This window comes from Gopherus evgoodei, chromosome 1 (genome assembly GCF_007399415.2).
Source record: "Gopherus evgoodei ecotype Sinaloan lineage chromosome 1, rGopEvg1_v1.p, whole genome shotgun sequence".
Classification (NCBI taxonomy): Eukaryota; Metazoa; Chordata; order Testudines; family Testudinidae; genus Gopherus; species Gopherus evgoodei.
Window position 1 is genome coordinate 164,097,580 of NC_044322.1, and position 26,872 is coordinate 164,124,451.

Genomic DNA, 26,872 nt, shown 5'->3' on the forward strand with positions numbered 1-26,872 from the left:
ACCTCCATGGTTGCAACGGTGAAGGGACTAAGAAGGAAAAGCTCCAAGATGCCCCTTATGTTTACTTGATATGGAAGAAGCAAACTAGTAGTCAGGAATCATTAATGGTGAACCACTTGATATACTTGCTGCATGTATCACAACTAGAGGTGAGGAGAAATGGAGAAAAAAATGTAAAAGTTGGAAGGAAAAATTAGGCATGGAGGGGCCTCATATCAAGAGAGGGAAAGATGGCTAAGATAGTGGGACTTTGGAGATTTGGGTTCAATTTCTGACTCTGCCAAAGACCTTTTTTTGGACCTTGGGCAAGTCACTTAATCTCCCCTGTATCTAAATGTCCCTTCTATAAAATAGAGATAATACCTGGCTAAGCATTTTGTGAGAACAAAATATATCAGTGATTAAGATGCTCAGATACTACGGCAATAAGTACCAGACAGAGAATGTCAGCCAATCTAGGCTATAATAGGTGGAAAGGGAAGTACACCACCACTTCTTATTTGAATTCAAGCACTAGTTATGTGATCACTGACACAGTATCAGATAAACAGTAGAACTAAATGTTGTCCTTTTCAGTTTTGCTTATGAGCAACCTGTGCATTAAAACGGTTTTCCTCTACAGGGTTGTAGCCTCAATTTATCATCAAACATCACTTGGCTCGTTGTGATTGGGAGTTCACCCCCACACTAGTCTAGGAAGGGTTAATGGAGCTGAGAAGGGGCCAGTTAACCAGGAAGGCCACACATTTCCCCGCAGCTGTGGCTTAAATAACCCTGGATTGATGACGGAGCCCAGCTGAGAAGAAACCAGTGAGGCTGGTATAAAGCCAGGAAGCTGGCAACAGAAAAAAGCTGCAGTCACTTCCTAGACACTAGAAAGAGAGGAAACCTAGAGGAGAAGATAGAGGGAAAAAAGCTTGGGGAAAGGGTAGTAAAGTTTAAGATAGTTCAGACCTTGGCTGCTGTTTAGAAGGTCCCTGAGATGGAAGGTGAGCCTGGGTTCCCCTACTAGCCACTGTGGAAGTGGCACCATCTGGCAGTGAATGAGAAGAGTGGTAAGACAATTTCTATGGAAAAACATTAATGCCTTGGAAGGGGGAAACCAAATAGTGACCTGGGTCGAGAGTCAAGTCATGAAGGGAGAGCACCTAGGGTCTCACGGAGAGGCAGCAGGACACACAACAAGTGGCAGAAGGGGTTGTCGGACTTGGAAAAAGCTAATCTCCAGGACTAGGAAGAGGTGCCCAAGCAGTGAATGGAACCCCATTACACTTGTGCACATAGGTTCATGTTAATTTTGTCCCTTAGTTTGTGTCCTCGCTTTAGTATCAAGTATCAATGGCATCAGTGATGTGGCATTTAGCATGATGGGAGTTACTCATGTTGCTACTCGTAGTCTTTATTCCCTGTAAGATTATCTTATTTATTTTCAATGTATATTGCTTTTGTTCCTTTTTTTTCCCTATGATCTGGGTAGGAAATCACTGAATAAAGACAGGACTGAAACAAATCCCTATTATTGACCTGTTAAGTTTACTTAAAATTTCTTTGATACATTAAAAATAAAGTGGTTGGTTGGTAGACCAGAGACGTGGTTGGTACCTCATAAAACAAGTAAAGACAGTCACCCTCCACCTGGGCTGGAGAACTTACAAACTAAGGCCTTGATCCCACAAACAGTTGCACACATGTGTAACTTCATGCCTGTAACCTTCATGTCCCATTGACTTGAACAGGACTTCTTACAAGCGTAAAGTTGAGTATATGCACAAGTGTTCACAGGATCTGGGCCTATCATTTCAGTCCTGCAATAAACTCCATGTGGATAAACCCCTGCATCTTCTCAGAGCTCCATTGAAGCCAGTGGGGTTCTACAGAAGTGCAGTGGTCCATTCATATGGATCTGCTTGTAGAATCAGGCTGGGTCTTAAAACCCAGATTCTGCAATCAGAACCTCATGCGTAGGCCTCTGGTAAAGCTGAAATCCTAAACAAAGACCATTTTTTAGGATTTGCTTTTAAAAACACTATAGTAGCCTTTTATATTGAAAGAAGGCTGAATATTTTCCCTAGAATATTTTTCCCATTGGTTTCCCAGTAATGTTTATATTTATCTCTGGGTTTATTTGCTTTAAGTCAGAGTCAAATACATTAAATAGTCAAAATAAATGGTCATATTAGAATAGGTCAGTGGTTCTCAAACTGTGGGTCAGGACCCCTGTCAAGGTCTTTTTCCCCACTTTGAACTTTAGCATCCAAAAAGTGGGGACCTGCATGATCACTTTTAAGCTTAATTACTAGCTTAAATTTGGTACGCTGCCACCAGCCAAAATACAGTGTTTGGCACACTTCCTTTTGCCCCCAAAACCTTCCCTGGGGAACCCAAGACCCAACCCCCTTGGGTCTTAAAACAAGGAGAAATAAACCATTCCCCCTCCCCAGACTTTCCCCTCTCTGGGTTGTCTTGGGGAGCTATACAGATCCAAACTCCTTGGATCTTAAAACAAAGAGGAATTAATCTTCCCTTCCTTTTCCTCCCCACCAATCCCTGGTGAGTTTAGACTCAATCCCTTGAATTCCAAAACAAGGAAAAATCAATCAGGTTCTTAAAAAGAAAGCTTTTAATTAAAAATTTTTTTTACTTTTTCTATCTCTGTAAAATCAGGATGGTAAATGCTTACAGGGTATTCAGATTCATATAGACTAGAGGGACTCCCTCGCCCACCTGAGATTCAAAGTTACAGCAAATAGAGTTTAAAAATCCTACAGCAAAATACACATTTACAAGTTAAGAAAACAAACGTAAAAGACTAATCTGCCTTTCCTGGCTAGTACTTACTATTTTGAAACTTGAGAGACCGATTCAGAAAGATTGGAGAAAACCTAGGAGTTCTGGTCCCTCTTAGCCCCAAGAGCGAACAATGAACAAAAAAAAAACAACCAAAAAACACAAAGACTTCTCTCCACCAAAATTTTGAAAGTATCTTGTCCCCACATTGGTCCTCTGGTCAGGTGGTCAGCCAGGTTTACTGAGCTTCTTAACCCTTTACAGGTAAAGAGACATTAACCCTTAACTATCTGTTTACGACAACCCCAAAGTGGCTCGCAACCCCCCAAGGAGCTGCAGGGCTTGGGTGGGTTCAAGCTTCACTTCCCCCTCCTGGGGTTGTGTAGTAATTTTTGTTGTCAGAAGGGGATCACAATGCAATGAGGTTTGAGAAACTGTGGAATTTAATGCCTTCTCCTAGAGCCCCCAAATGAATGGCTATTACTAAGGCCCCCCTCGGGCACGCTAGACCTGTACTTTCACTTCGCATTTTTGCAATTTTTTTTTCCAGAATGAAACAACAAATGGGACAACATCACTGTGCTACGCAGCAGCTCAAAGGTGCCTTAAAACCACCTGTGAGGATGAAACCCAGTTCATCCAGGTTGTGGGGGCGGTACAACAGCGCTCGCTCTCGCCCTCCCCGCGGCAGCGGCTGGCGCTGGGACAAGACAGTGCCCGGCGCGGGGCCGGAAAGGCACAAGCGGCGCCCGAACCAGCTGTTTCGCTGCCGCCTGCGCACAGGAAAGGGAGCGGGCCGTAAAGATACCAAACCAATCAGAAGCCGCTTCCTTGCGGGCAGCCACTCAGAGCGCCGTAGATAGCCAACCGGCGAGCTACTTTTCTCTTTGCCGAGGGCGAGAGGGGCAGGGCAGCCAATCGGGAACGAGCCAGAGGGGGCGCCGCGGGCCACCCCCGCCGCGCTGCGGCCGCAGGGGGGCGCGGCCGGGCCATGATGATCACGCTGTGCTACTTGTACCTCTGGGCGCGCTGGGGGGGCCGGCTGGGCCGGGCTCATCCGACGCACCGTGCGCCGCCTGCACCGCGCGCGCTGCGCTTTCGTTTCGGTTGTTGCGGCTGCAGCCGGCGGCGCGGGCTGCCCCCCTCCGCAGCTGGCAGCGGCGGCGCAGGCAGGGGTCGCCCGGGCGGGGCGAGGAGCCCGTCTGCCTCCGGCTGGGGACAAGGTCTTCTTCACTGAGGAGACCCCGCAGGTACCCGCCGCGCCCGGCCTCCTGCGTGGGCGTCCGTGGCTGGGGGCCCGAGGGCAGCCCCGAGGTGGAGAGGCGGGGCGTGTTGTGTGTGGGGCATAGATGGGGGTTGGGGGGCCAGGCCTGTGGGGAGGGTGTTTGGGGAGAGCGAGGGGGTCTCCCGTGTAACTGCGGGAAGGGCTTGTCCTGGCCGTGCCCGGAAGGTCGGTCCAGTGGATAACGCCGCTTGGGCCAGCACAGCTCGGGGGAGAACAGCCCCGCGTCTCAGGAGCACGGTCACTGGACTAGCAGTTGAGAAAGTGTAAATTGAACAGCTACATCCGCACTGCAGTGCTAGTCCCTCTGCCTCACGCCCTCTCCTGGCTGTCTTAAAGCACCGCTTCGCTGGAGCTGGGGATTCGTGTGTGTGGAGGGGAGTCGGGTCAGGGACAAAATTGGAGTGAACCTCAAGCTGACAATGGACTGGAGGGAAGCCCCATGTTAACTTTTCAGTCATCTGAATCCAAAGATAATATCACTGCCCCAGGGCTTCACAGAAATAGGAGCTAGGACCGTAAACATCCAAGATAGGTCATCAGTCTCATAGCAGCAGCTGCTGTAATTCCAGCAGAGAGAAGGTGGGTGAGGTAATATGTTATTGCACCAACTTCTATTGGTTAGACAGAGGAGCTTTCAAGCCACTCCGAGCTCTTCCTCAGGTCTCTTTCTCCAACAGATGTTTGTCCGGTAAATGATATTACATCACACACCTTGTCTTTCTAATATTCTGGGACTGACATGGCTACAACTAAGCTGCATACAACAGTAACTCTATGGGTCATCAATAAGTTTGGTGTTATAAAAACAAAAGGTTAAAGACTGCCTCTGTTTCAAAGACCTTGCAGTCACTCATCAAGATCTGAATATTAGAACAACATTAGTGACTAGTGTATACTGTCACTAACATCTATAACTGTGGTGACTTAAGCATAGTGGGGATCCCTGGGTTTTAACCAGACCAGTTTAGCCCGTTAGGCCATATCTATGCTAGGGAAAAAGATGTGTTTTTAATCTGTGTGTATTGAATGTGTTAACAAGGCAACTGTTCACTGGTTAAGGTAAACCACAGACACAAGATTAAGAGTTACTGCAACCAATTAACATATGTAAAAATAACTTTTCTTGTGTGCTAGTGTGTTAAGATCCAAGTGTAGATGTGCTTTCAATAAAGTCCAGATAACATTCTCATAAGCACATTAGGGAAATGTGACCTAAATGAATTACCGTGAAGTAGGTGGACAACTGGTTGAAAAACTGAACTCAAGTAGGTATCAATAGTTTTGCTGTCACACTGGAGGATATATCTAGTGCAGGGGCAGGCAAACTTTTGGCCTGAGGGCTGCATCCGGTTTCGTAAATTGTATGGAGGGCCAGTTAGGGGAGGGGATTGTGGCCCCCCCCACCGGGAACTCTGCTCTATCCAACCTGCCCGTTCCTTGACAGCCTCTCTGGGTCTCCTGCCCCACCCACACACCCCTGCTCCCTGTCCCCATGACTGCCCCGGGACCCCTGCCATCCCCATCCAACCCATCCTCTCATTCCTGATGGCCCCCCTGGTATCCCTGCCCCATCCAACCACCCCTTCTCCTTGTCCCTTGACTGCCCCCTGCTGTCTCATCCAACCCCCCTCTCCTTCCTGACTGCCTTCCAGCACCCCTGCCCCCATTCCAACCTCATGTTGCCCTGCCCTTGCCCCCATCACAAACCCCTGCCCCCGACCAGCACCCTGAACTCCCCTGCCCTCTATCCAACCCCCACGCTCCCTGCCCCCTTACTGCGCTGCCTGAAGTACCAGTTGCTGGCACCACTGGAGCCGGGCCATACTGCTTCTACCACCGTCCCCATACAGCACAGAGGACTGGGTCCAGGCTGGGCTCTGCAGCTGTGCTGCCCCAGGAGTTCACAGCCCCACTGTCCAGAGCATTGCAGTGGCCGAGCGAGCTAAAGCTGTCGGAGGACAGCAGAGGAAGGACCAGGAGCTTGGGGGCTGGGCAGGATGGTCCTGTGGGCCGTAGTTTACCCACCCCTGATCTAGTGGGTTACTGCAGGGATTTATCTTGGGTCTGGTATTAGTCAATATTTTCATTCAAGTTCTACTGTAATAAAGAATATGTGTACAAAACTGCAGATGATACCAATCTTGCGGGAAGGGGATGTTGCAAGCACTTTAGAGCACAGGGTTAAGATTCTAATACAGTAGAACCACATTTATCCAACCATCCATTATCTGCCTCTCTGTATTAACTGAACAACCAGCATGCACATGTCCAGAAGCGGATGATCTCTCCTGTGGCTGCTAGATGGTGCTGCAGCCTCACATTTTCCCTTTCTCTGGATTACCTCAATTTTTGATATTTCAGTCTGGCCTCTGTCCCAGTTAGATCAGCTAAAGGAGGGTTCTGCTGTAATCTTGAAAAATTGGGGTATTGGTCGACTCAATAAGCTGAAATTCAGTAAAGACAAGTGCAAAGTTTGATACTTCTTGGGGTTGTGAGGCACCTTGGTACCGCTTTACCTTTAGTGTGAGGAAGCTTTCTCTGAACTATGGTTCAGTTCCCTAACCAGCACAAGTGCTCCCCTCAGTGCTTCACAGATCCTGCTGTGCTCTGCAGGATAGCAGTTGGCAACTTCAACCTTGAAGTCTTCTAAGTGTCTCCCTTTAGTGTCCTGTTGACTGATCACTTGTAATGTTCAGAGATTTGCTATTTCCAAAAAAATGGTACTCCCCAGCTTACAATTTCCACCTCAGATCACTGTTCTGCTTAACACACAGTGTTTAGATATACTTATTTGACTATACACATAAGTTTATTTAACAAAGCATAGAGATTCCACTAGTAGCAAGTAGAAGTATTGGAAACATATGTTCACATATCAGATAAAATACCATGCATTCTAGATTTAATGAGCAAATACTTTTATGTCTTGTAGAATAATGCTCACCCCAAATCCTTGCAATGCTTTACAGCTGGGCTTAAGCTGTAGACCCTCTTTGAGGCAAGCATGCTTATAGCTTATTATTAGGGTTGGAAGGGACCTCAGGAAATCATCTAGTCCAACCTCCTGCTCAAAGCAGGACCAATTCCCCCCTCAAGGATTGAACTCACAACCCTGGGTTTAGCAGGCCAGTGCTCAAACCACTGAGCTATTCCTCCCCCCTTTGCCTCCTAGGTGAAGGATCCCACCTGTCCCCTTGCATTCCAAGATAGGCTAGAACAATCCTTGGTCTTTATTCATAAACAGGATCCCCCTCTACTGTTTTGTTTCTTCTTGTAGACTTTTGCTTTTGTTGATTTCACAATCTCTTAATTTGCTTCTAGCTTAATCTGCAAATAGGCATACATTATTAAGGATATAATATACAAATAGCCAGACGGGGACATAGGTGTTTGCTGCCTGAAAGGAATATTTCTGAAGAATGTCCCCTGCCTTAACTCCAAGGCCGTTAAAGTTTAATTTTTAGTGTAGATATGTAACTCCTTAAATATTATCTATACATATATTTTGCAGTGATTATGATGACCAGTGGGCTGCTGACTCTTGGTAGACCCTACATGTCATCCTTCAGTGAACTATCATGCATATATCCAATCCAGGGGATCCCTGCAAAATACTATGCACCTTCTGTGCCCTCTCCCAGTTGGCACCAACTGATTCCTGGGTCACAAAAGTGCTGTGCTTAGGAAGGAAAAATCAAGCATAACTACAAAACAGAATATAACTGGCTAGATGGTAATACTGCTGAAAAGTATCTGGGGGTCATAGTATATCAAGAAGAGACTTATAATTCAGCAATGTGATGCAGTTGTGAAAAAGACAAATATTGTTGGATGCATTAACAGGTGTGTTGTATGTTAAGACATTGATAGTAATTGTTCCACTCTGCAGCGTTGGTGCGGTCTTAGTGGAGTACAGTGTTTTAGGCCATGTCTACATGAGCACTTTTGTTGGCAAAAATTTTTGAAATTTGGGTGTGAAAAAAAGACACCCTGTGCGATGTAAATTCTGCCAGCATAAGTGCTCGTGTGCACAGCACTATGTGGGTAGGAGACTCTTTCCTGTCAGCATAACACGACTACATGGGCGCTCTTAGGCTGTATCTACACTGCACTTTTGTCGGTAAAATTTTTCAGTCAAGGGTGTGAAAAAAGTTTTGCTGATGAAAAGCGCTGGAGTGGACAGTGCTCTGTTGGGGGGAAACGTCAGGTGCGCAGAGTAGACATAGCCTTATAGCGGCCCACTGTATCGGTACAGCTGTGTCACTGTAAGCTTGTAAATGTAGACCTAGCCTTAGTTTGCAGATTCAAAATGATGGTAGTTTTGGAGAGTTATCTTTGCAGCATAAGGATTTGAATATTTTTTGTTTTTGAATGAAAGTTAGATTCTGCAGAATCTGTCCATCACTATATGTACAAAAATTTATCTAGTAGGCTGGGTTAAGCTGGTGAAATGGTTGTGTAAAATTTTGTTAATTGCATGATTAAATATGTCCTGATGTTACAATTAGATAAAATTACCGTATACAACGTTAGATTAGAAATCACTTTTAAAATTCAGAGAATTACACTACAAAAACTAATCCAGAGAAAGATATTGAACTCTCAAAGCAACAAAATAAGGAAAAAGCTTAATTAAGGAGGAAATGTAATATACAAGAACAATGGGAGATTGCCTGTTACCTTACCTCACAGTAGCTAAGGTTTAGGTCTGCCTTTGCTATTCTTTGCTTTTATGGGTTTGTCTGAGCCTTAAAGGAGCACTATTGGCTTAAATTTGGGCCATATTTAAATTTTGTCGAAGCAAGTTTTTATAAATTTAAAAGCTAATAGAAATGTTTTTCCATAAGCCTTTTTGAATGTCAGTGAAAGTTATTTTAAAACATATCTATTTCTTGCTAGTTTTTTGTTATTTGTTTTGTCTTAGGGCCTAGGAGTCCCAGTGAAGGACCAGACCCCATTTTAGGTTGAGGGAGGGATAGGTCATGAAGGGTGTTGAAAGTGAAGACGAAGAGCCTTTTTTAATTTGAAATGCAAGTAGTGCAGCATGAAGAAACTTATGTGAAACTTATTTATAAATAAAACTGAAAGTAAATTTTTGACATTCACTATCCAAGCTGAGAATTGCAAACAGAAAATTGATTTAAAAAGTTTTAAAATTGGGTTTCTAAAATTTATTTTATTTGTAAACAAATCTATTTCTGTATTGCATATTAAAATGATTTTAAATGTAAACTGTCCCTTTTGGCATCAATGATGGTTGTCTGCTTTAAAATAGTTTTGTAGTGGTTATATATCCTGTTTGTGATACTGAATATTATCTAGTATCAGAGGGGTAGCCGTGTTAGTCTGGATCTGTAAAAGCAGCAGAGAGTCCTGTGGCACCTTATAGACTAACAGACGTATTGGAGCATGAGCTTTTGTGGGTGAATACCCACTTCGTTAGATGCATGTATCCGACGAAGTGGGTATTCACCTACGAAAGCTCATGCTCCAAAACGTCTGTTAGTCCATAAGTGCCACAGGACTCTTTGCTGAATATTATCTGTGTATGTAGAAAGGAATGTTTCTTAATCTCTCGTTTTTGCTAGCATTCAAATGGTTCTCTGTATGTGGATGTTCACTTCAGGTACTGTGGCTGCAGTTGTCACCAACCATTTAAAAAGGAATGTAATTGAAATGTTTATGAAGCATGCTATTGATCAGGTAGAGTCAAAAACTCGTAGAACTGGAAGGGACATTGAGAGGTCATCTAGTCCAGTCCTCTGCACTCAAGGCAGGGCTCAGTATTACCTAGACCATCCCTAACAGGTGTTTGTCCAACCTGCTCTTAAAAATCCCCTATTATGGAGATTCCACAACCTCCCTAGGCAATTTATTCCAGTGCTTAACTGCTCTGACAGTTAGGAAGTTTTTCCTAATGTCCAACCTAAACCTCCCATGCTCCAATTTAAGCCCATTACTTCTTGTCCTGTCCTCAGAGGTTAAGAAGAACAGTTTTTCTCCCTCCTCCTTGTAACAATCTTTTACATACTTGAAAACTGTCATCATGTCCCCTCTCAGTCTTCTCTTCTCCAGACTAAACAAACCCAATTTTTTCAATCTTCCCTAATAGGTAATGTTTTTTAGACCTTTAATCATTTCTGTTGCTCTTATCTGGACTCTCTCCAATTTGTTCACATCTTTCCTGAAATGTGGCCCAGAACTGGACACAATACTCCAGTTGAGGCCTAATCAGTGCGGAGTAGAGTGGAAGAATTACTTCTTGTGTCTTGCTTACAACACTCCTGCTAATACATCCCAGAATGTTTACTTTTTTTGCAACAGCATTACACTGTGGACTCATATTTAGCTTGTGATCCACTATGACCCCCAGATCCCTTTTCCCAGTACTCCTTCCTAGGCAGTCAGTTCCCATTTTGTATGTGTGCAACTGATTGTTCCTTCCTAAATGGAGTACATTGCATTTGTCCTTACTGAATTTCATCCTGTTTACTTCAGACCATTTTTCCAGTTTGTCCAGATCATTTTGAATATTAATCCTATCTTCCAAAGCACTTCCAACCCCTCCCACCTTGGTATCATCTGCAAACTTTATAAGTATACTCTCTATGCCATTATCTAAATTATTGGTGAGGATATTGAACAGAACTGGACCCAGGACCGATCCCTGTAGGACCCCACTCATTATGCCCTTCCAGCATGAAGTACTCTTCTCAGGAAGCAGAAAAGCTTTCCTCAAATTACGTGGGTAAAGAGGAAATGTTTTCAGTAAGCCACGAAAAGGCTGCCAAATATTGACTGAGTTGGTCCATAGAACAGTCTGTTTCTCTGCTCCCTTGGTTGTGAACAGATGACTTAATGCTTGTTTTTCTCTTTCAAAAACCACGGCGACAGAATCTAAGGAAGGTTATGTAGTTGGTTCAGGTTCCAAGAAAGCGTATTCTCCACTTGACTAGAGGTGATGGGAATTATGCCTGTTGATTCACAAAAGTCCTGTGTGGTTTACTCTGGATTTACTTGCACCATATATTAAGCTTCTCTTAAACAATGTCATTTTTGTCCTCTTTTTGGTTTGGTTTTTGGAAACACAGATGCTCTTCCGTACTTAAATATTAAAGATAGCTTTTGTGTCTGTAGTATTGTTCATGCAGGTTGTGTTATACGCTTGTTGGTTTTGCATTTATAATTTTTTAAGAGGTTCATAAATTTGGTCTCAGCCTTCCGGAGAAGTGCTTTTCTTATATAAAATGTTTTTAAAAGTTACTGGCTATTTTTGAGTTTTAAAAGTTCCAAAAGAGTTATGACTTTTAATTAGCTTGTTAATCTTCAGGACACGGGACTGTTTCTACCCATGTCTGTACAGTGGGGCCCTCAAACCTGATTGAAAATTTGAGGGCTATAACAATACAAATGAATATTTCTAAATGTACTCTTTAGAATGGGTTCAAATATTACTTAACACTCTTAAAGAGAGAGCTTTTTGTAATCTAATCACATGATTTTTAAGTGCAGGTGATGTGAAGTATTGGTCTCTATCCTCTCTCCAATAGTTTAAACCATCATAGGCAGCAGCAATACAGAGTTCTGTACATAGTCTTGAACCTTATGGTGAGGGTAGTTCAATCCTCCCACCTTTGACTCCTCTGATTCTTTCAGTGATGGAGTTGATTGTCTGCTGGGCTCTGGACTGTGATCAGTAGCTTTCTTAATACAAGGTGTCATGAGGTCATAAGTGGCAGCTTCTCAAGATTACTTCTGACCTTTATCAGACCAGGTGCTTAAGATAATGAAAAGCTTTATGAGCCAATTCCTGTTGACTTTAAAGAGTAGTTGTATTGACTCTATAACTTGCTTTAGTAAAGCAGGCAGGCTTTGGTGATATAACCCATTACCAGTCCCTTCAGTTAATTCTTCATGTTAGACAAATAATTAAAAATGTTGACATACTTTTATTTGAATACAGATTGATTGTACACCCTTAAGGCCTGTGTCAGGGAAATGCACACCTGCTCTATTGTGTGAAATTAATGAAGATTCACACAACTGTGTTTGACCTGATTTGCTCCCAGCATCATTTAGTGCCAAAAAAGGGCTGTGTACTTTTGAAATATTAATGATAGTTTCTGTAAAATACAACTGAAAAATAAAGTTAATTCAGCCACAAATAAATTTTAAACACGGTTTTTGGTAGAATAACAAATATTAGATGGTTTGCTTAAGTGTTCTGGTCTTTCAAATAATTTTTCTGCATTGCTTGCTGCTGCTACTGGATGTAGTTACAATATTTATAAACATGCTCTCAGTAAGTTGTAGGATTTTAAAATATTGTTGCACCTGAAATCATATGATGTAGAAAGGCGAGAGGATACAGTATAGTATTGACACATCAGGAAAATCATGTGTGCTTATTTTTAAAGATGTGTTGATATAAAAGAGCCAGTCTGGCTATGCTAGAAGAAGGATGGGGAGACTGGATATGCTTTTAATTAGGCTGCAACTTTGTTCTTAAAATATTTGGGAGTACCTGGCAGATAAAATTGTACACTACAGGTAATTTCATGATGATTTCCCTAAACTTTAGGGCTACCATCATACCTCTTCCTGTTCCATTCTAGTTCCAGCCATCTTGATGATGGGACCCTACCAACCCTTCATGTAATGGTTAAGAGCACCAAGAGGAGGGAGGGGTTTGACTCCCTGTTTTAGGAGCCCCGAATTCCCCTTTTCCCTCTCCTTTAAAGTATACCTCCTTTAAATCCTTTACCTATCAATTTTTATCTGATCCATGTCCATTCCCACTGGTGTACCTACATGCATCTGCCACAGGGAAGTGCCAGCAATTAGCTTGGTTGCCTCCATGCCATAGCCAGTCAAGTTCCCAGACATTTACTGGTGTCTTGTTTAATGTCAGCCAAAAATATCTGCACTCCTCAGTTGGAAAGAGGGATCCCGATCTCTCTGAATAACTCTCGTGCTCCATAGGCTATGTCTGGATGAGGAACTGCCAATCACCACTGACTACATATAATCTTGGCCACCTCCCTGTCCTACCCTTGTTGACCTTTGGGGGCTCCTCATCATACTTTGTGTTGCAACATGTCTGACCAAATAATTTGGACTCCTGGAAAAAGTTCTAGCCATCATCCTCAAGTCCCTCTTAGTTTTGAGCATCAAGTCTACCCCTTTGCACATTCCCAAATTTTTGTCCCCAAGATGAACCACAGTCGCATCCAGTGCCTGCTTGTGGGCCACCACAGAGTATAAAATGGGCATCAGCTGGTCCCATAGCATGCCCATCCTGCCAGCCAGCTCTGGATTGCTTTGTCACTGAGGCTCATCTGTGAACCTCCAGGCAACCTGGAAATCTGCATATGTGCCCAGTAGACAATATTGTGACCGCAGATCCACACCACCATCTACTTAGCCTGACTGCATGTATCTGACAGGAAACATGAGAAAATTATACCCGATTCCCAACCTGTGGTCTCATGTACAACCTATATGCATTAGTGTGCTGATGCCCAATTGCTTGAATTTCCCCAGACCCAGCTGTGTTGCTACCCTGATGCAGAATGAGTGGGAACCAAAGTCATGGAGGACTGGAAGCCCCAACCTCATCAGCCCCGATCTGAACATTGTAACTGACTGATAAGTTGTTAGGAGGCTTGTGTCCATGAGTAAAGGGTCTTATTTCATATATGCCCTCACAGGGCAGATCCTGACATCGCTGCCTTCTTGAAGCATAATGTATTTACCCCAGTCTCCCTGATCTGTTTTTGACAGCCTCAAGGCTCAATCCATCAACTCCAAAGCCCTTCCTGAAGTATCCCTCTGTAACCCAACCCCTAGTTCGCTGATCCTAAAAGCCCCAAATATGCTATGAGGAATGCAGCCCTGAACAAGGCTGCCTCTTGTCCACAATGACATGTGCTCGAGAATTTGCACCAAATCACTAAGCCTATTAACAGTGATGGAACAATGTGTATCACCTGTAAGGGCTATGCTTTGTAACTGCCCCATTATAGACCTCCGAACTAAAAACCTGCTGCAAGGATCAGGGTAACCAATAGGCTTACTGACAACTGTAAGAATCAATAGGCAACTGGGAGATGGTTGATGGCAGTCTCTGTGTTGCCAGCGACACTGTGTGTTGAAGCACCTGGTCCTCTGGAATCAGCCACATCATGGACAGGCCACCCTCTTCTGAAATGGGACAAAATCATTAAAACTTCTGTCATAGTTCTTAAATGTTCATGATGCCGCCAGTCTCTGCACTATACTGAATGGCATCAGATATCAGGGTTCCGGAGTGTTAGCAGCATCCGTTTGGGTCTGTTGCATCATTAACTAAGCTGCCCCTTGGGTATGGCAGGGTATCAGTCGATACTCATCTGGGGCTTTCTTAGGGACCAAGCCCAGGGGAGACACCCACAAGTTCTTTATAGGTAAATGATTGAATGGCCCGGCTGTTCTACTAGCCTTCAGTTCTTGTGCAATCTTTTTCTGTACAACATGACCTAACCCAACTAAGAATTTCAAATTTTTGGACATGATGTAATTTCTTTCCGCTATATAGGGGATTCTGAACCCTGAATTAAACCCTTCCCCTTAATATGTCTTATCTGTCCTGTTAAGTTAATTCCAAAGGAGAACCCTTAAAACCCCAAGCTTAACCAGAGATGAGGCGTTTGGCCAGCCCCCCCCTTTCAGCTTACTCCCCCATTTCTGCATCTTTAACCCCAGTTTCTGTATCTAGGGGCCTGTGGGAGGGACCTGATTTACCACCTCCCGCAATCTGTTACCATACTATAGTCTTCCCCAACCACTGATAGCACACAAATTGCTAATGTGACCTATAGCACGCTTTGCAAGCATGTCTACATTTTCAGATACTCCAAAAACACCCACCTTTGTTCAGTGCCAACAAATGTCATTATTTGCATCTGGCCTCTGCCAGGATTGCTGAGGAATGAACAGACTGCTTTCTGTTTGAACACAGGCCCCCTGATGTTGCCCACTCTAACCACAACATATGATGCAGTATATCCCACCTAATCCCACCTTGCATTGCAGCCTTCAACCTAAACAGTTTGTTGTAATTAAACCATTATATTATATGCCTACATGATTATATACATGTATTTGAATAAAGCTGGGATTCTGCGTCTACAACAACACCTGCATAAATTAAAAAGGAAGCTTCCCAATTTTCCCATGGCCTCGCCAACCTTGACCTCTTGATTCCATTACCTGGCTTGCCTTGTCCTGCTTACTTTTTGTTACTACCTCCCTGTGTAACAGAAAAATAATAGTTTGACTTTAAAGATATGTTAATACAAAAACAGACAGCCATATAAGCAGTGGGTTAGCTGTTTAAATAGGTAAGTTACTGGAAAATTACTGTAATTGGTGAAATCTTAAAAGCAAAATACTTGCTAATTAAGGAATATAAAGATACTTCAAAGCATTTCCAAAATATATTGTTGATGCTTCTTTGTTTCCTGTTTCTTTTAGTCCCTGGATGACTTAAACAAATGGACTCTACTTCTCATATCTCCTTTTATTTATTCTGATAAAATACTTGATGCAGAACATATAGCATTTGTGACTGAAAGTGTTTCTGCCCAGGCAGATGATTTACAGACTATATCTAGCTCCTCAAAAAAGGTGAGTAGTTCTGTTCATTTTTTTAAACAAAGTAGTTCTGACAAAGTGTGTTTTAGTAGTTTAAACTATTTAATACATTTTGAAATTAAAAAAAGGTTTATCACATGATAGGTGGATACAGAAATAGTGTGATAAGGGACAAAATATAACTTCCATCCACATTATCATACCTATCCGTATTCATTAGATTTATAGCCCACTACTGCTGTATCTGTGTCTGGAGCAGCACTGTGTTATATTTTAGGATAAAAATCAGAGGCATTTTACTAAGACAGTTAGTTCTCAGCAATGCTCTTAAATAGGCTGGTGGATGGTAATTGTAAAAGCAATAGTTTTAAAATAGAGAGAGAGAGAGTGTAGGTAACAAACAGCTTGATAAAGCTGGCCATCTGGTTATTGTGGTCTGTTAAAGTTGTAAGGCACCTAAACACTTCAGTACTACATTTTGGGAGAAATTTGTTCCCCTCCAGGTATGGTGAAGCCATGTAACATGAATGGTAACGCCCCACTTCATTGGTGGTGCCTTTTGGTCTGTGTGCCCTCTGCCAGTTCTGTTAGGAAAGAAGGATGGTGGTGTGATTAAAGCACATGACTAGGAATCAGGAAATTGAGGATTTGTTCTGGACTGCCACAGACTTCCAGCCTGATCTTGGGCAAGTCAGTTAGGGCTTGATTTTCAGATGTGCTGAGCAACTACAATGCTAGTTCTTGTAAATGAACTGCAGTGTTTGGTAACCCTTTTCATTAAGATACTTAAGCACTTGCCAAACTTTGAGCCTGTGAGAAGTCCCATTGAAGTCATTGCTAAATTTAGGCCAAAACCAGGCTCTTAATCTGTCCCTCAATTTATCTTTCTGTAAAATAGGGGTAATAGTTAACTCAATCAGTCAATTTTATTAGTTTGCATCTGACATGTCTTTTATGAATACAAACAGAGAAACATACACAATCTAAAACAACAGCAATTCCCATGTAATGCATTAAATTGTCAATCAGAACCTTATTAAAACTCTCTCTTCTTCAGCACAATGCTAAAAGGACAAAAATTGCCACCGATTAAATTACTACCAAGGACTGAGAAAATACTAAAAACATTATCTTTTTGAGATGGTGATAAAGATTATTTTTTGTAAAGACTAGGTAAAATCCAGCCTGCCATCAGAAGCTGGAAAATTCTAAAATCCAAAAGATGAGGTAGATTTTCCAGCACTCCAGATTTACATTGCCAAAACAAAGATGTGAAGGAACTTTTCCATATCTACCTTTTATTGAAACAATTTCTAGTGCTGAAATTTGGCCTCTGAACCAAACTTTGGCCCCATAAAACGTCTGTGGTATTACTTTAGCATTAAACATTCTTAGCACTGGGACTGTTCTGTTCCCACCATATGAGTGTGTAAAACAGAGCACACCTTGAGCAGAGCTAAGGATCTTTTGTTTAAGCCTTTATGATGAGGGGACCAGCAGCCCAAATGATGAAACTTTATTCCTAAATAAGTAAGAGCAAAGACTTTTTCTGCAAGGTGGTTTTCTGTCTTCAACCCAATATGTGGAGGGGTCATCCCAAAATCATGACTTTGGCCTTCTTATAATTGAGAACCATATCTTGAGAATTACAATAAGAAGAAAAACGAGATAACAGGTAGAGGCCTCTTAGAGTTTGCAATAAAACAGCCTTGCCATTGGTATATAATAATGCTGGGATAGATCTACCCTTTATTTGTGATGGAGAGAAATTATCTTCCTTTAAAACATACATCACATCATTAATATATACATTTGAAGAGAAGAGGTGCCAGAAGGGATCCTTGACATACTCGCTGAGAAGCAGAGAAAATATTAGTATGTTCAGTTTTGACTTCAGTTCTTACCCTAGCCATATTGCCTTCATGTAGATTCTCTAAAATATACTGAAGTTTTAGATGGATACCCATCTGTCACAGGTATCTGGTCTCTGTGAGTAGACTTAAGCCCTGGACTGGATCTGGTGAGTCCAATCTAGCTAAATAAAGAGGGCTAGGCTACACCTGGGTCTATAAAGGGCTACTAATAGGCAGCTGGAAGGAGAAAGGCCTGAGACAGGCTGAGCCCTGTGAGGGAAAGCCACAGTGGAGTGGAGCTAGCTCCTGTGATGGGTCCTTGGAACAATGGGCCAGGAGCTCAGGGAGTCAGTTCTCTGGCTTCTGTTCCAGGAAGGGAGCAGAGCCATCTGAGACTGGGAGGCTGCCAGGATCTGGCATGCCAGAGATCCCTGGCAGGGTATCCCTGAAGCCTGGAGTCAAGGACTGAGTTAAGACTATTTTCTGTTTGTTTGATAACCTGTATTTAAGAAATAAACCTCCTTGAAAAGACTGGGCATAGCAATGCATGCTTTGGAGCCTGGGAGAAGCGAACAGCCAGGTGACACCATCATACTTCATTTCACTCGAAGATTGTCTTGGTTAATAGAATCAAATGCCATCTTTAGATCTATGAAAGTGGCAAGTTAGTGACCTCAACCACAGTGTAGTAATAAATAATACAGGCTAGAATAAAACAATTATCAATTCTGACTCTACCAGCCCTGAAGCTGGACTTTTATTCATGTAGTAAAGAAGCCTCCAAAGCCTATATTTTCATGTTTGGATAGTAAATATCTAGAATAAATTTTCCCTGCCATATCTAACAGATCAATAGGTCTATATGAAGCAGGATTCTTTCTGTTCTCTTTTTTAAAAAATAGGAATTATGATACTAAAATGCCAGCCTGACAGAATCCTTCCAGTGTCATTAATGACAGTCAGTAATTTAGTTGAGACTGAAGACCACCAAGCAGGAGTCTGCTGAAGAACTTCAGTGGGGAGAAGATCTTCCTCTGGAACTGTTTTCTATTATTGGGCTAAAATAAAAGATTGGATTTCACAATCTGCTGCTGAAGGCCAGAGTAGTAAATCAGAGAGAGGATTCCTCATTTCATCTACTATAGTAGAATTAGATAAAAAAAAATGCTGGTTGAGGGGAGTCATTGAAGATCTGGCCAAAATGTGCTGTCTAGGCTTTATTGTTGATATGGGGTTCCTCAAACAATCTCCAAGGCAAATGTCTACACACTACAGGACCACACATAACTGAGGGAAGGGTGGAGCAGAGCTCTCAGTCTTCAAATTGGGGCCATCCTGCTATTCTCAAAAAAGTGGGAGAGAGGACTCCTTCCCAGCTCACTCCATCTCATTTGCTGCTAAGCAATCACTGCTGTGATATTGCAGCTGTCTACAAAGTGGAGAGGGTGAGCTCCTTTCCAAATCCATCAATGCCAACCAACTCTCAACTTCAAAGTTCTGTTTAAACTTCATGAACTCCCACTAGGAAAGAGAGACTCCTTACCAATCACAGCTCAGTCCAACGTAGATGATATTACTATCCGCAGAGCTCCCAGGAAGGGAGATTCCTCACTGAAACTCTTGTCTCCACAGTATTCACCTCATCCAGTAGATTCAAACTCCAAGGTTCACTGCTTTTGCCATTCCAAATCTCCAAACTCCCCAAGGTTACAGAGCATTATTACTGAATTGAGGAAGCTTCTGCTTATTCACTCAGAGCAGCACAGATTCCCAGAAGCTTCTTCACTACTTTCTGCCTGTGTGGTCTGGGCCCCTCAGATGCTGCTCTCTCTTTACCCCTATGGGCAGCTCCTCCTTCCTGACGGTGAGCTCATCGGTAATGGGTGGGTTCGCTTTACTTCCCATCCTCCTAACTAGTGGCTCCTGGGCCTCAGTCAACACCAGGATCTGGCACAGTGGTTTAAGGCAGGCTACCACACACCAGGGCTCCTGTCTCCAGTCAGGCTTCCACTCTAATGCCCTTTATGAGATAGATGAGTAAAGTATTGAAGCTAATTTTGTAATGTTTATAACATGCTTTGAGGTCCTCCGGGGCTAGAAGACACTAAAATATAAAGTAGTAGTATTAAAAATGTGACAGAGACAATATCCTGTGATAAAGAAAAACCTTATGGAATTAAGATAAACTTTATTGAATTAGGTTAAATATCTTTGGAGTCCATTGTGTTAAAAATGCAGTTGCGTACGTGTTATTTTAGAGTTTTATGTAATTCTTTTAAGGGGAGGGGAATGCTAATATAATTCTGCTGGTTATCAGCCCTTTGAAGCCAAACCTTGGGGAGATTTGCATACTCTAGTTCAAACTGGATTCTATAGGGACCAACAGACAAAAAATGTTTTTTTGGATAAATAGCCTAGTTTTAAACAGGTTCAGGACCTTCTTCCTGATCCAGCAAACAGGACCCCTGGTCAATGGAGGGCCTCACTCTTTAGGGAAGGGTTTGGAAAGAATGGGCCTACTGAGGTCCCCTAAAACTCTATGCTAATGTTGAGCTTAAGCAGTGATGAACTTGAAAACACAAGAAAACCCGTTGGATAGGGGTTTGAAGGACTGCTCCTGCCAGAGCCCATGTTAGGGTTGCAGTAAACTCTGGTAAACTTATTAGCATGTATGTAGGCTCTCTTACTGGCTTCAATATGTTTTCTCTGTAGTGCTTTTGTCTTAAGAATAAAATAGGCTTGAAACTGATGTAGATCTTGGGTCTTTTGTGTGTTAGAATTTTTCTGCTTTTGATAGGGAGATTTTTCAAAAGTTTATAAAATGACTTGCTGACTAATTTAATCCAAGTGGCTTACTTTTTGCTTCTTGCCCCTGAATTCTTTATGTAATTTTTGTATTTGAAAGGCATGTCAATGGTGTATTTAAGTGTTAGAGCAAGTGAAGAGCTTTATCTGTAGAATACAATGTTTTCCATGCTGCTTACTATAGGAAATCCTTTAGTGTGTGCTACCCAAAATTTCCAAAGCTCTGATCTCTGGGAAAGAAGTATTTGTTCCACTCTTCTTTCTTCTCAAAACTGTTTAGAAGTGCTCTTGTTTACCTTTGTCAAGACTGAATGGAAGTTATGTAGCACCTGATACTTTGTACAAGACATGACCCTTCTTTGATAAGGTTGTTTTGGGTGTAATTGAGCTTATGTACTGACATTCTTAGCCACAGAGGATGCACTATGTGCAGAAATGTGAGTTGGAATTGGGAACTCTATCTGGGATGTATTATTCCAGGGTAAAATTGATTGCAGTGGTTACTTTTGTTTTTTGTTGTTTTTTTTTTAAAGACAACATGATTTTAAGGAAACTGGTTTTGATAATGATATATTCAGTGATCTCCCTTGGGATACAGATTTTTTTTTTTTAAGGTCAATCGTTTTTGAACTGATGTTTGTCACCCAGTGTTTGAATTGCGCTAACTTTATTATTTATGTGTAAGTTAATATTCTCTGTGTTGGTTCTGCCTGTTTCTCTTTTTAGACTGTAAACTCTTCAGGGTAGAAATATCACCTTTGTTTAGTAACGCATGTTCATGGAATTGGATTTTTTAATTGCTCTCTCTTTAGAATGGGAAAATATGCTGTTGTGTATCTTCTTAGGTTGTAAAGTGGTCAGACTGTTGTTCACCGTTGGCCTATAAACCTGGAGACCCTTATAAACTAATTGCTGAAGCAAGTGTGGATAACTTCAGTAACCTTGGAATAGCATTCATGGAAGACAGACTGCAGATGGATAATGGAATGGTGCCACGGAAGATTGTTTGTAAGTATCTTCACTTCAGTTTTAATGAAGTATCTTAATGTTTCACTTATTCTAAGTCTTCTAATGAGTTCAGTGCATCTATACACAAAAATATATGCTTTTACTTTGGCATAGGAATAATCGTTTCACTGTCATCAGAGGCAGTCTCATTTTAAAGGGTAGGTGTATTTTAAATTTAATGCCAAATATACGAATCTTTAAAAATGTATTTCGACTGCTGTTTCTGACGTTTTTTAGTTTGCATTTGTAATATGTGTTGTTAGAATGATAGCTGAAAAAAGGAGTTGAATGTCTTTAATTGAAACTGTATGTAATTTTTTTCTTATTCCAGTTATTACTGCTTCATAAACAAACAGATAGCTAATGCCACCATTACCGTAATAAGCTTTAATTTTTGCAGAGTCCCAGAGTATCCCAGGTGCTACTACATAAGTCTCTAGAAACGTGGCTCAGGGCAGGGGGTTGGGGCGCAGGGGGGGTGCGGGGTGTACGAGTTGCCCTTCTCTGCATTTTTTCCAATTTTAATATATCTTTTTGAGATGATGTGACCAGAACTGCATACAGTAATCAAAGTGTGGGCATACTAAGGACATTTATAGAGACATTATGATATTTTCTGTCTGATTATATATCCCTTTCCTAATGGTTCCTAACCGTTTGTTTTTTTGGCTGTCACGTGCACATTGAGCAGATGTAGATAGTTCTCTGAAAACTATAATTCCAAGACCTTTCTTGAGTGGTAACCACTAATATAGACCCCATCATTTTGTATATATTATTGGCATTGTGTTTTCCAGCATGCATTACTTTGCATTTATCAGCATTGAATTTCATCTGTCATTATTTTGCCCAGTCATCCAGTTTTGTAAGATCCTGTGACAAAATACACTCCTGTATTCACAACCTACGCTCTGCTGTAATTATCTTTGTACAAAATATGCCTTGTTAAGGTATCATTTGAGAACTCATCGTTTTCTGGTCATTATTGTCCTGGTAAAATATGTGTGGCAGTATGGTATGGGAAGTTATAAGATTTCCCTACATGGTGGTGGTAACACGTGTTCCAAATCCCACTGCTCTGCCCAAACAGAATTTAGAAAACATGTCTTTCTTAAACATAGGAATGTGTGCTCTTCTTCTTAATTTGCATTTAACAGTAAACCGTGTTATCAGGCAGAAAAGGAAGACAAAGGACATTCAAACAGGTGAAAAAGCCAGTAGGAAATATCCTTCCACATAGACTCTTTGGCTCCAGGTATTTACCTGGAAATGTTTTTCAAGAGGGGGACTGAAACTATAAAAGGAAGGGACAAACACCCCAAGGTACCCCCCTCTCTCTCCCTGTTCATCGCATTTGCTACACCTGAAGAGACAAACAGTGATTGGACTCTGAGGAAGAGATCCTTTCCTGAGAGTTTGGTCAGTAATCTACTGGAGCATGTGGTGAAAAAGTTTGCTTTGGAAGTAAGAGAGTTTCTTAAGTAGATACCAGTAAGCATTTTATTAATTTTTCTTGTAATCATTTCTGACTTTTATGCATCATTACTTGTAGTTAATAAACTGGTTTTACTGCTTTATCTAATCCAGTTTGTTCAAATTAAAATAGCTGGGTAACTCCATGTGAGGTAACAAGTTGTATGTGCATGTTATTCCCTTAAAGGAATAATGGACTCAGTATATTTGCCCTGTCCAGGAGAGGTCTGGGCAGCACAGGACATACATTTCTGGGGGAAAATCTGAGACTGGGAGTGTGTGGTGGTCACCTGCTGGTAAATTTTAAGGCTGGTAAGCGCCAAGATGTGGCTGGCTGACTGCCGCACCCGCAGACATAGCTGGGAGTGCCTACATGCTGGAGGCTGTTTGTGAGCAGCAAGGCATAGTAAAGAATATCACAGGTTACAGGGCAGGGGTGACACAGCTACTCATTAGTCTGGATTGTATCCTGGCATGTCACAGATCCCTTTGTATCTCTTTGCTGTCATCTTTGGATTTAACTATTTTGAGTAATTTTGTGTTGTCTGAAAACTTTGTCACCTCATTTTTTTTACCCCCTTTTTCAGATCATTTATGAATATGTTGAACAGTACAGTTCCCGGCACAGATCCTTGGGCACCCTGCTGTTTATTTCTCTCCACTGTGAAAACTGACTATTTATTTATTCCTACCTTTTGTTTCCTATCCTTTAACCAGTTAGGGATCAATGAGAGCACCTCTTTGCTTAAGAGCCTTAAGTGCTCTCTAACTGCTAGATATACTCTCCTAGGGATTTACAAAATAAACTTACTCTTTGTTTCAGGAGATGTAGGTCTTAGTGTCTAAGAAGAGGAAATTTTTTAGTAATGTAAGTCAGTGGCTCTCAACCTTTCCAGCCTTCTGTACCTCTTTCAGGAGTCTGATTTGTCTTTTGTACCCCCAAGTTTCACCTCACTTAAAAATTATTTGCTTACAAAATCAGACATCAAAATACAAGTGTCACAGCACTCTATTACTGAAAAATTGCTTACTTTCTCATTTTTACCATATAGACTCATAGACTCACGGACTCTAGGACTGGAAGGGACCTCGAGAGGTCATCGAGTCCAGTCCCCTGCCCTCATAGCAGGACCAAATACTGTCTAGACCATCCCTAATAGACATTTATCTAACCTACTCTTAAATATTTCCAGAGATGGAGATTCCACAACTTCCCTAGGCAATCTATTCCAGTGTTTAACTACCCTGACAGTTAGGAACTTTTTCCTAATGTCCAACCTAAATCTCCCTTGCTGCAGTTTAAGCCCATTGCTTCTTGTTCTATCATTGGAGGCTAAGGTGAACAAGTTTTCTCCCGCCTCCTGATGACACCCTTTTAGATACCTGAAAACTGCTATCATGTCCCCTTTCAGTCTTCTCTTTTCCAAACTAAACAAACCCAATTCCTTCAGCCTTCCTTGATAGGTCATGTTCTCAAGACCTTTAATCATTCTTGTTGCTCTTCTCTGGACCCTCTCCAATTTCTCCACATCTTTCTTGAAATGCGGTGCCCAGAACTGGACACAATACTCCAGTTGAGGCCTAACCAGCGCAGAGTAAAGCAGAAGAATGACTTCTCGTGTCTTGTTTACAACACACCTGTTAATGCATCCCAGAATCATGTTTGCTTTTTTTGCAACAATATCACACTGTTGACTCATATTAAGCTTGTGGTCTACTATGACCCCTCGATCTCTTTCTGCCATACTCCTTCCTAGACAGTCTCTTCCCATTCTGTATGTGTGAAACTGATTGTTCCTTCCTAGGTGGAGCACTTTGCATTTATCTTTATTGAACTTCATCCTGCTTACCTCAGACCATTTCTCCAATTTGTCCAGATCATTTTGAATTTCGACCCTGTCCTCCAAAGCAGTTGCAATCCCTCCCAGTTTGGTATCGTCCGCAAACTTAATAAGCGTACTTTCTATGCCAACATCTAAGTCGTTGATGAAGATATTGAACAGAACCGGTCCCAAAACAGACCCCTGCGGAACCCCACTTGTTATACCTTTCCAGCAGGATTGGGAGCCATTAACAACTACTCTCTGAGTACGGTTATCCAGCCAGTTATGCACCCACCTTATAGTAGCCCCATCTAAATTGTACTTTCCTAGTTTATCTATAAGAATATCATGTGAGACTGTATCAAATGCTTTACTGAAGTCTAGGTATATCACATCCACCACTTCTCCCTTATCCACAAGGCTCGTTATCCTATCAAAGAACGCTATCAGATTAGTTTGACACGATTTGTTCTTTACAAATCCATGCTGGCTATTCCCTATCACCTTACCATCTTACAAGTGTTTGCAGATGATTTCTTTGATTACCTGCTCCATTATCTTCCCTGGCACAGAAGTTAAACTAACTGGTCTGTAGTTTCCTGGGTTGTTTTTATTTCCCTTTTTATAGATGGGCACTATATTTGCCCCCTTCCAGTCTTCTGGAATCTCCCCCGTCTCCCATGATTTCCCAAAGATAATAGCTAGAGGCTCAGATACCTCTTCTATTAACTCCTTGAGTATTCTAGGATGCATTTCATCAGGCCCTGCTGACTTACAGGCATCTAACTTTTCTAAGTGATTTTTTACTTGCTCTTTTCTTATTTTCTCTTCTAAACCTACCCCCTTCCCGTAAGCATTCACTATACTAGACATTCCTTCAGACTTCTCAGTGAAGACTGAAACAAAGAAGTCATTAAGCATCTCTGCCATTTCCAAGTCTCCCGTTACTGTTTCCCCCTCCTCATTGAGCAGTGGGCCTACCCTGTCCTTAGTCTTCCTCTTGCTTCTAATGTATTGATAAAAAGTCTTCTTGTTTCCCTTTATTCCCATAGCTAGTTTGAGTTCATTTTGTGCCTTTGCTTTTCTAGTCTTGCTTCTGCATTCCTGTGTTATTTGCCTATATTCATCCTTCGTGATCTGACCTAGTTTCCATTTTTTATATGACGCCTTTTTATTTTGCAGGTCACGCAAGATCTCAAGGGTAAGCCAAGGTGGTCTTTTGCCACATTTTCTATCTTTCCTAATCATCGGAATAACTTGCTTTTGGGCCCTTAATAATGTCCCTTTGAAAAACTGCCAACTTTCCTCAGTTGTTTTTCCCCTCAGTCTTAATTCCCATGGGACCTTACCTATCAGCTCTCTGAGCTTACCAAAATCCTCCTTCCTGAAATCCATTGTTTCTATTCTGCTGTACTCCCTTCTACCCTTCCTTAGAATTGCAAATTCTATGATTTCATGATCACTTTCACCCAAGCTTCCTTCTACTTTCAAATTCTCAACAAGTTCCTCCCTATTTGTTAAAATCAAGTCTAAAACAGCTTCCCCCCTAGTAGCTTTTTCAACTTTCTGAAATAAAAAGTTGTCTGCAATGCAGTCCAGGAACTTATTGGATAGTCTGTGCCCCGCGGTGTTATTTTCCCAACATATATCTGGATAGTTGAAGTCCCCCATCACCACCAAATCTTGGGCTTTGGATGATTTTGTTAGTTGTTTGAAAAAAGCCTCATCCACCTCTTCCACCTGATTAGGTGCCCTGTAGTAGACTCCCAGCACAACATCACCTATGTTTTTTACCCCTTTTAGCCTAACCCAGAGACTCTCCACACTTCCGTCTCCTATGTCCATCTCCACCTCAGTCCAAGTGTTTACATTTTTAATATATAAGGCAACACCTCCTCCCTTTTTCCCCTGTCTATCCTTCCTGAGCAAACTATACCCATCCACACCAACATTCCAGTCGTGTGTATTATCCCACCAAGTTTCAGTAATGCCAATAATGTCATAGCTGTATTTATTTATTAGCACTTCCAGTTCTTCCTGCTTATTACCCATACTTCTTGCATTTGTATATAGGCATCTAAGATACTGGTTTGATCTTGCCTCCCAGCTTTGCCCTGACCCTCCTTCCTCTCTGCCATTATAGCCCGTGCTCCCTCCTGTTTCCAACCCATCTCCCAGGTCTTGTTCCCCACTTACCTGTGGGC

General features: G+C 42.0%; 1 protein-coding gene across 1 annotated transcript in view; it reads left to right on the plus strand.

Annotated features, from left to right (window-relative positions):
* Positions 1-3,933: 3,933 nt before the first annotated feature.
* Positions 3,934-26,872, plus strand: part of HLCS (holocarboxylase synthetase) — a 209,545-nt gene continuing 186,606 nt past the window's right edge. Inside the window, exons 1-3 of the mRNA XM_030578034.1 lie at positions 3,934-4,037; positions 15,587-15,739; positions 21,210-21,372. Coding sequence (XP_030433894.1) covers positions 21,321-21,372 — 52 coding nt within the window. The 5' untranslated portion in view covers positions 3,934-4,037; positions 15,587-15,739; positions 21,210-21,320. The remainder of the gene's footprint in view (positions 4,038-15,586; positions 15,740-21,209; positions 21,373-26,872) is intronic.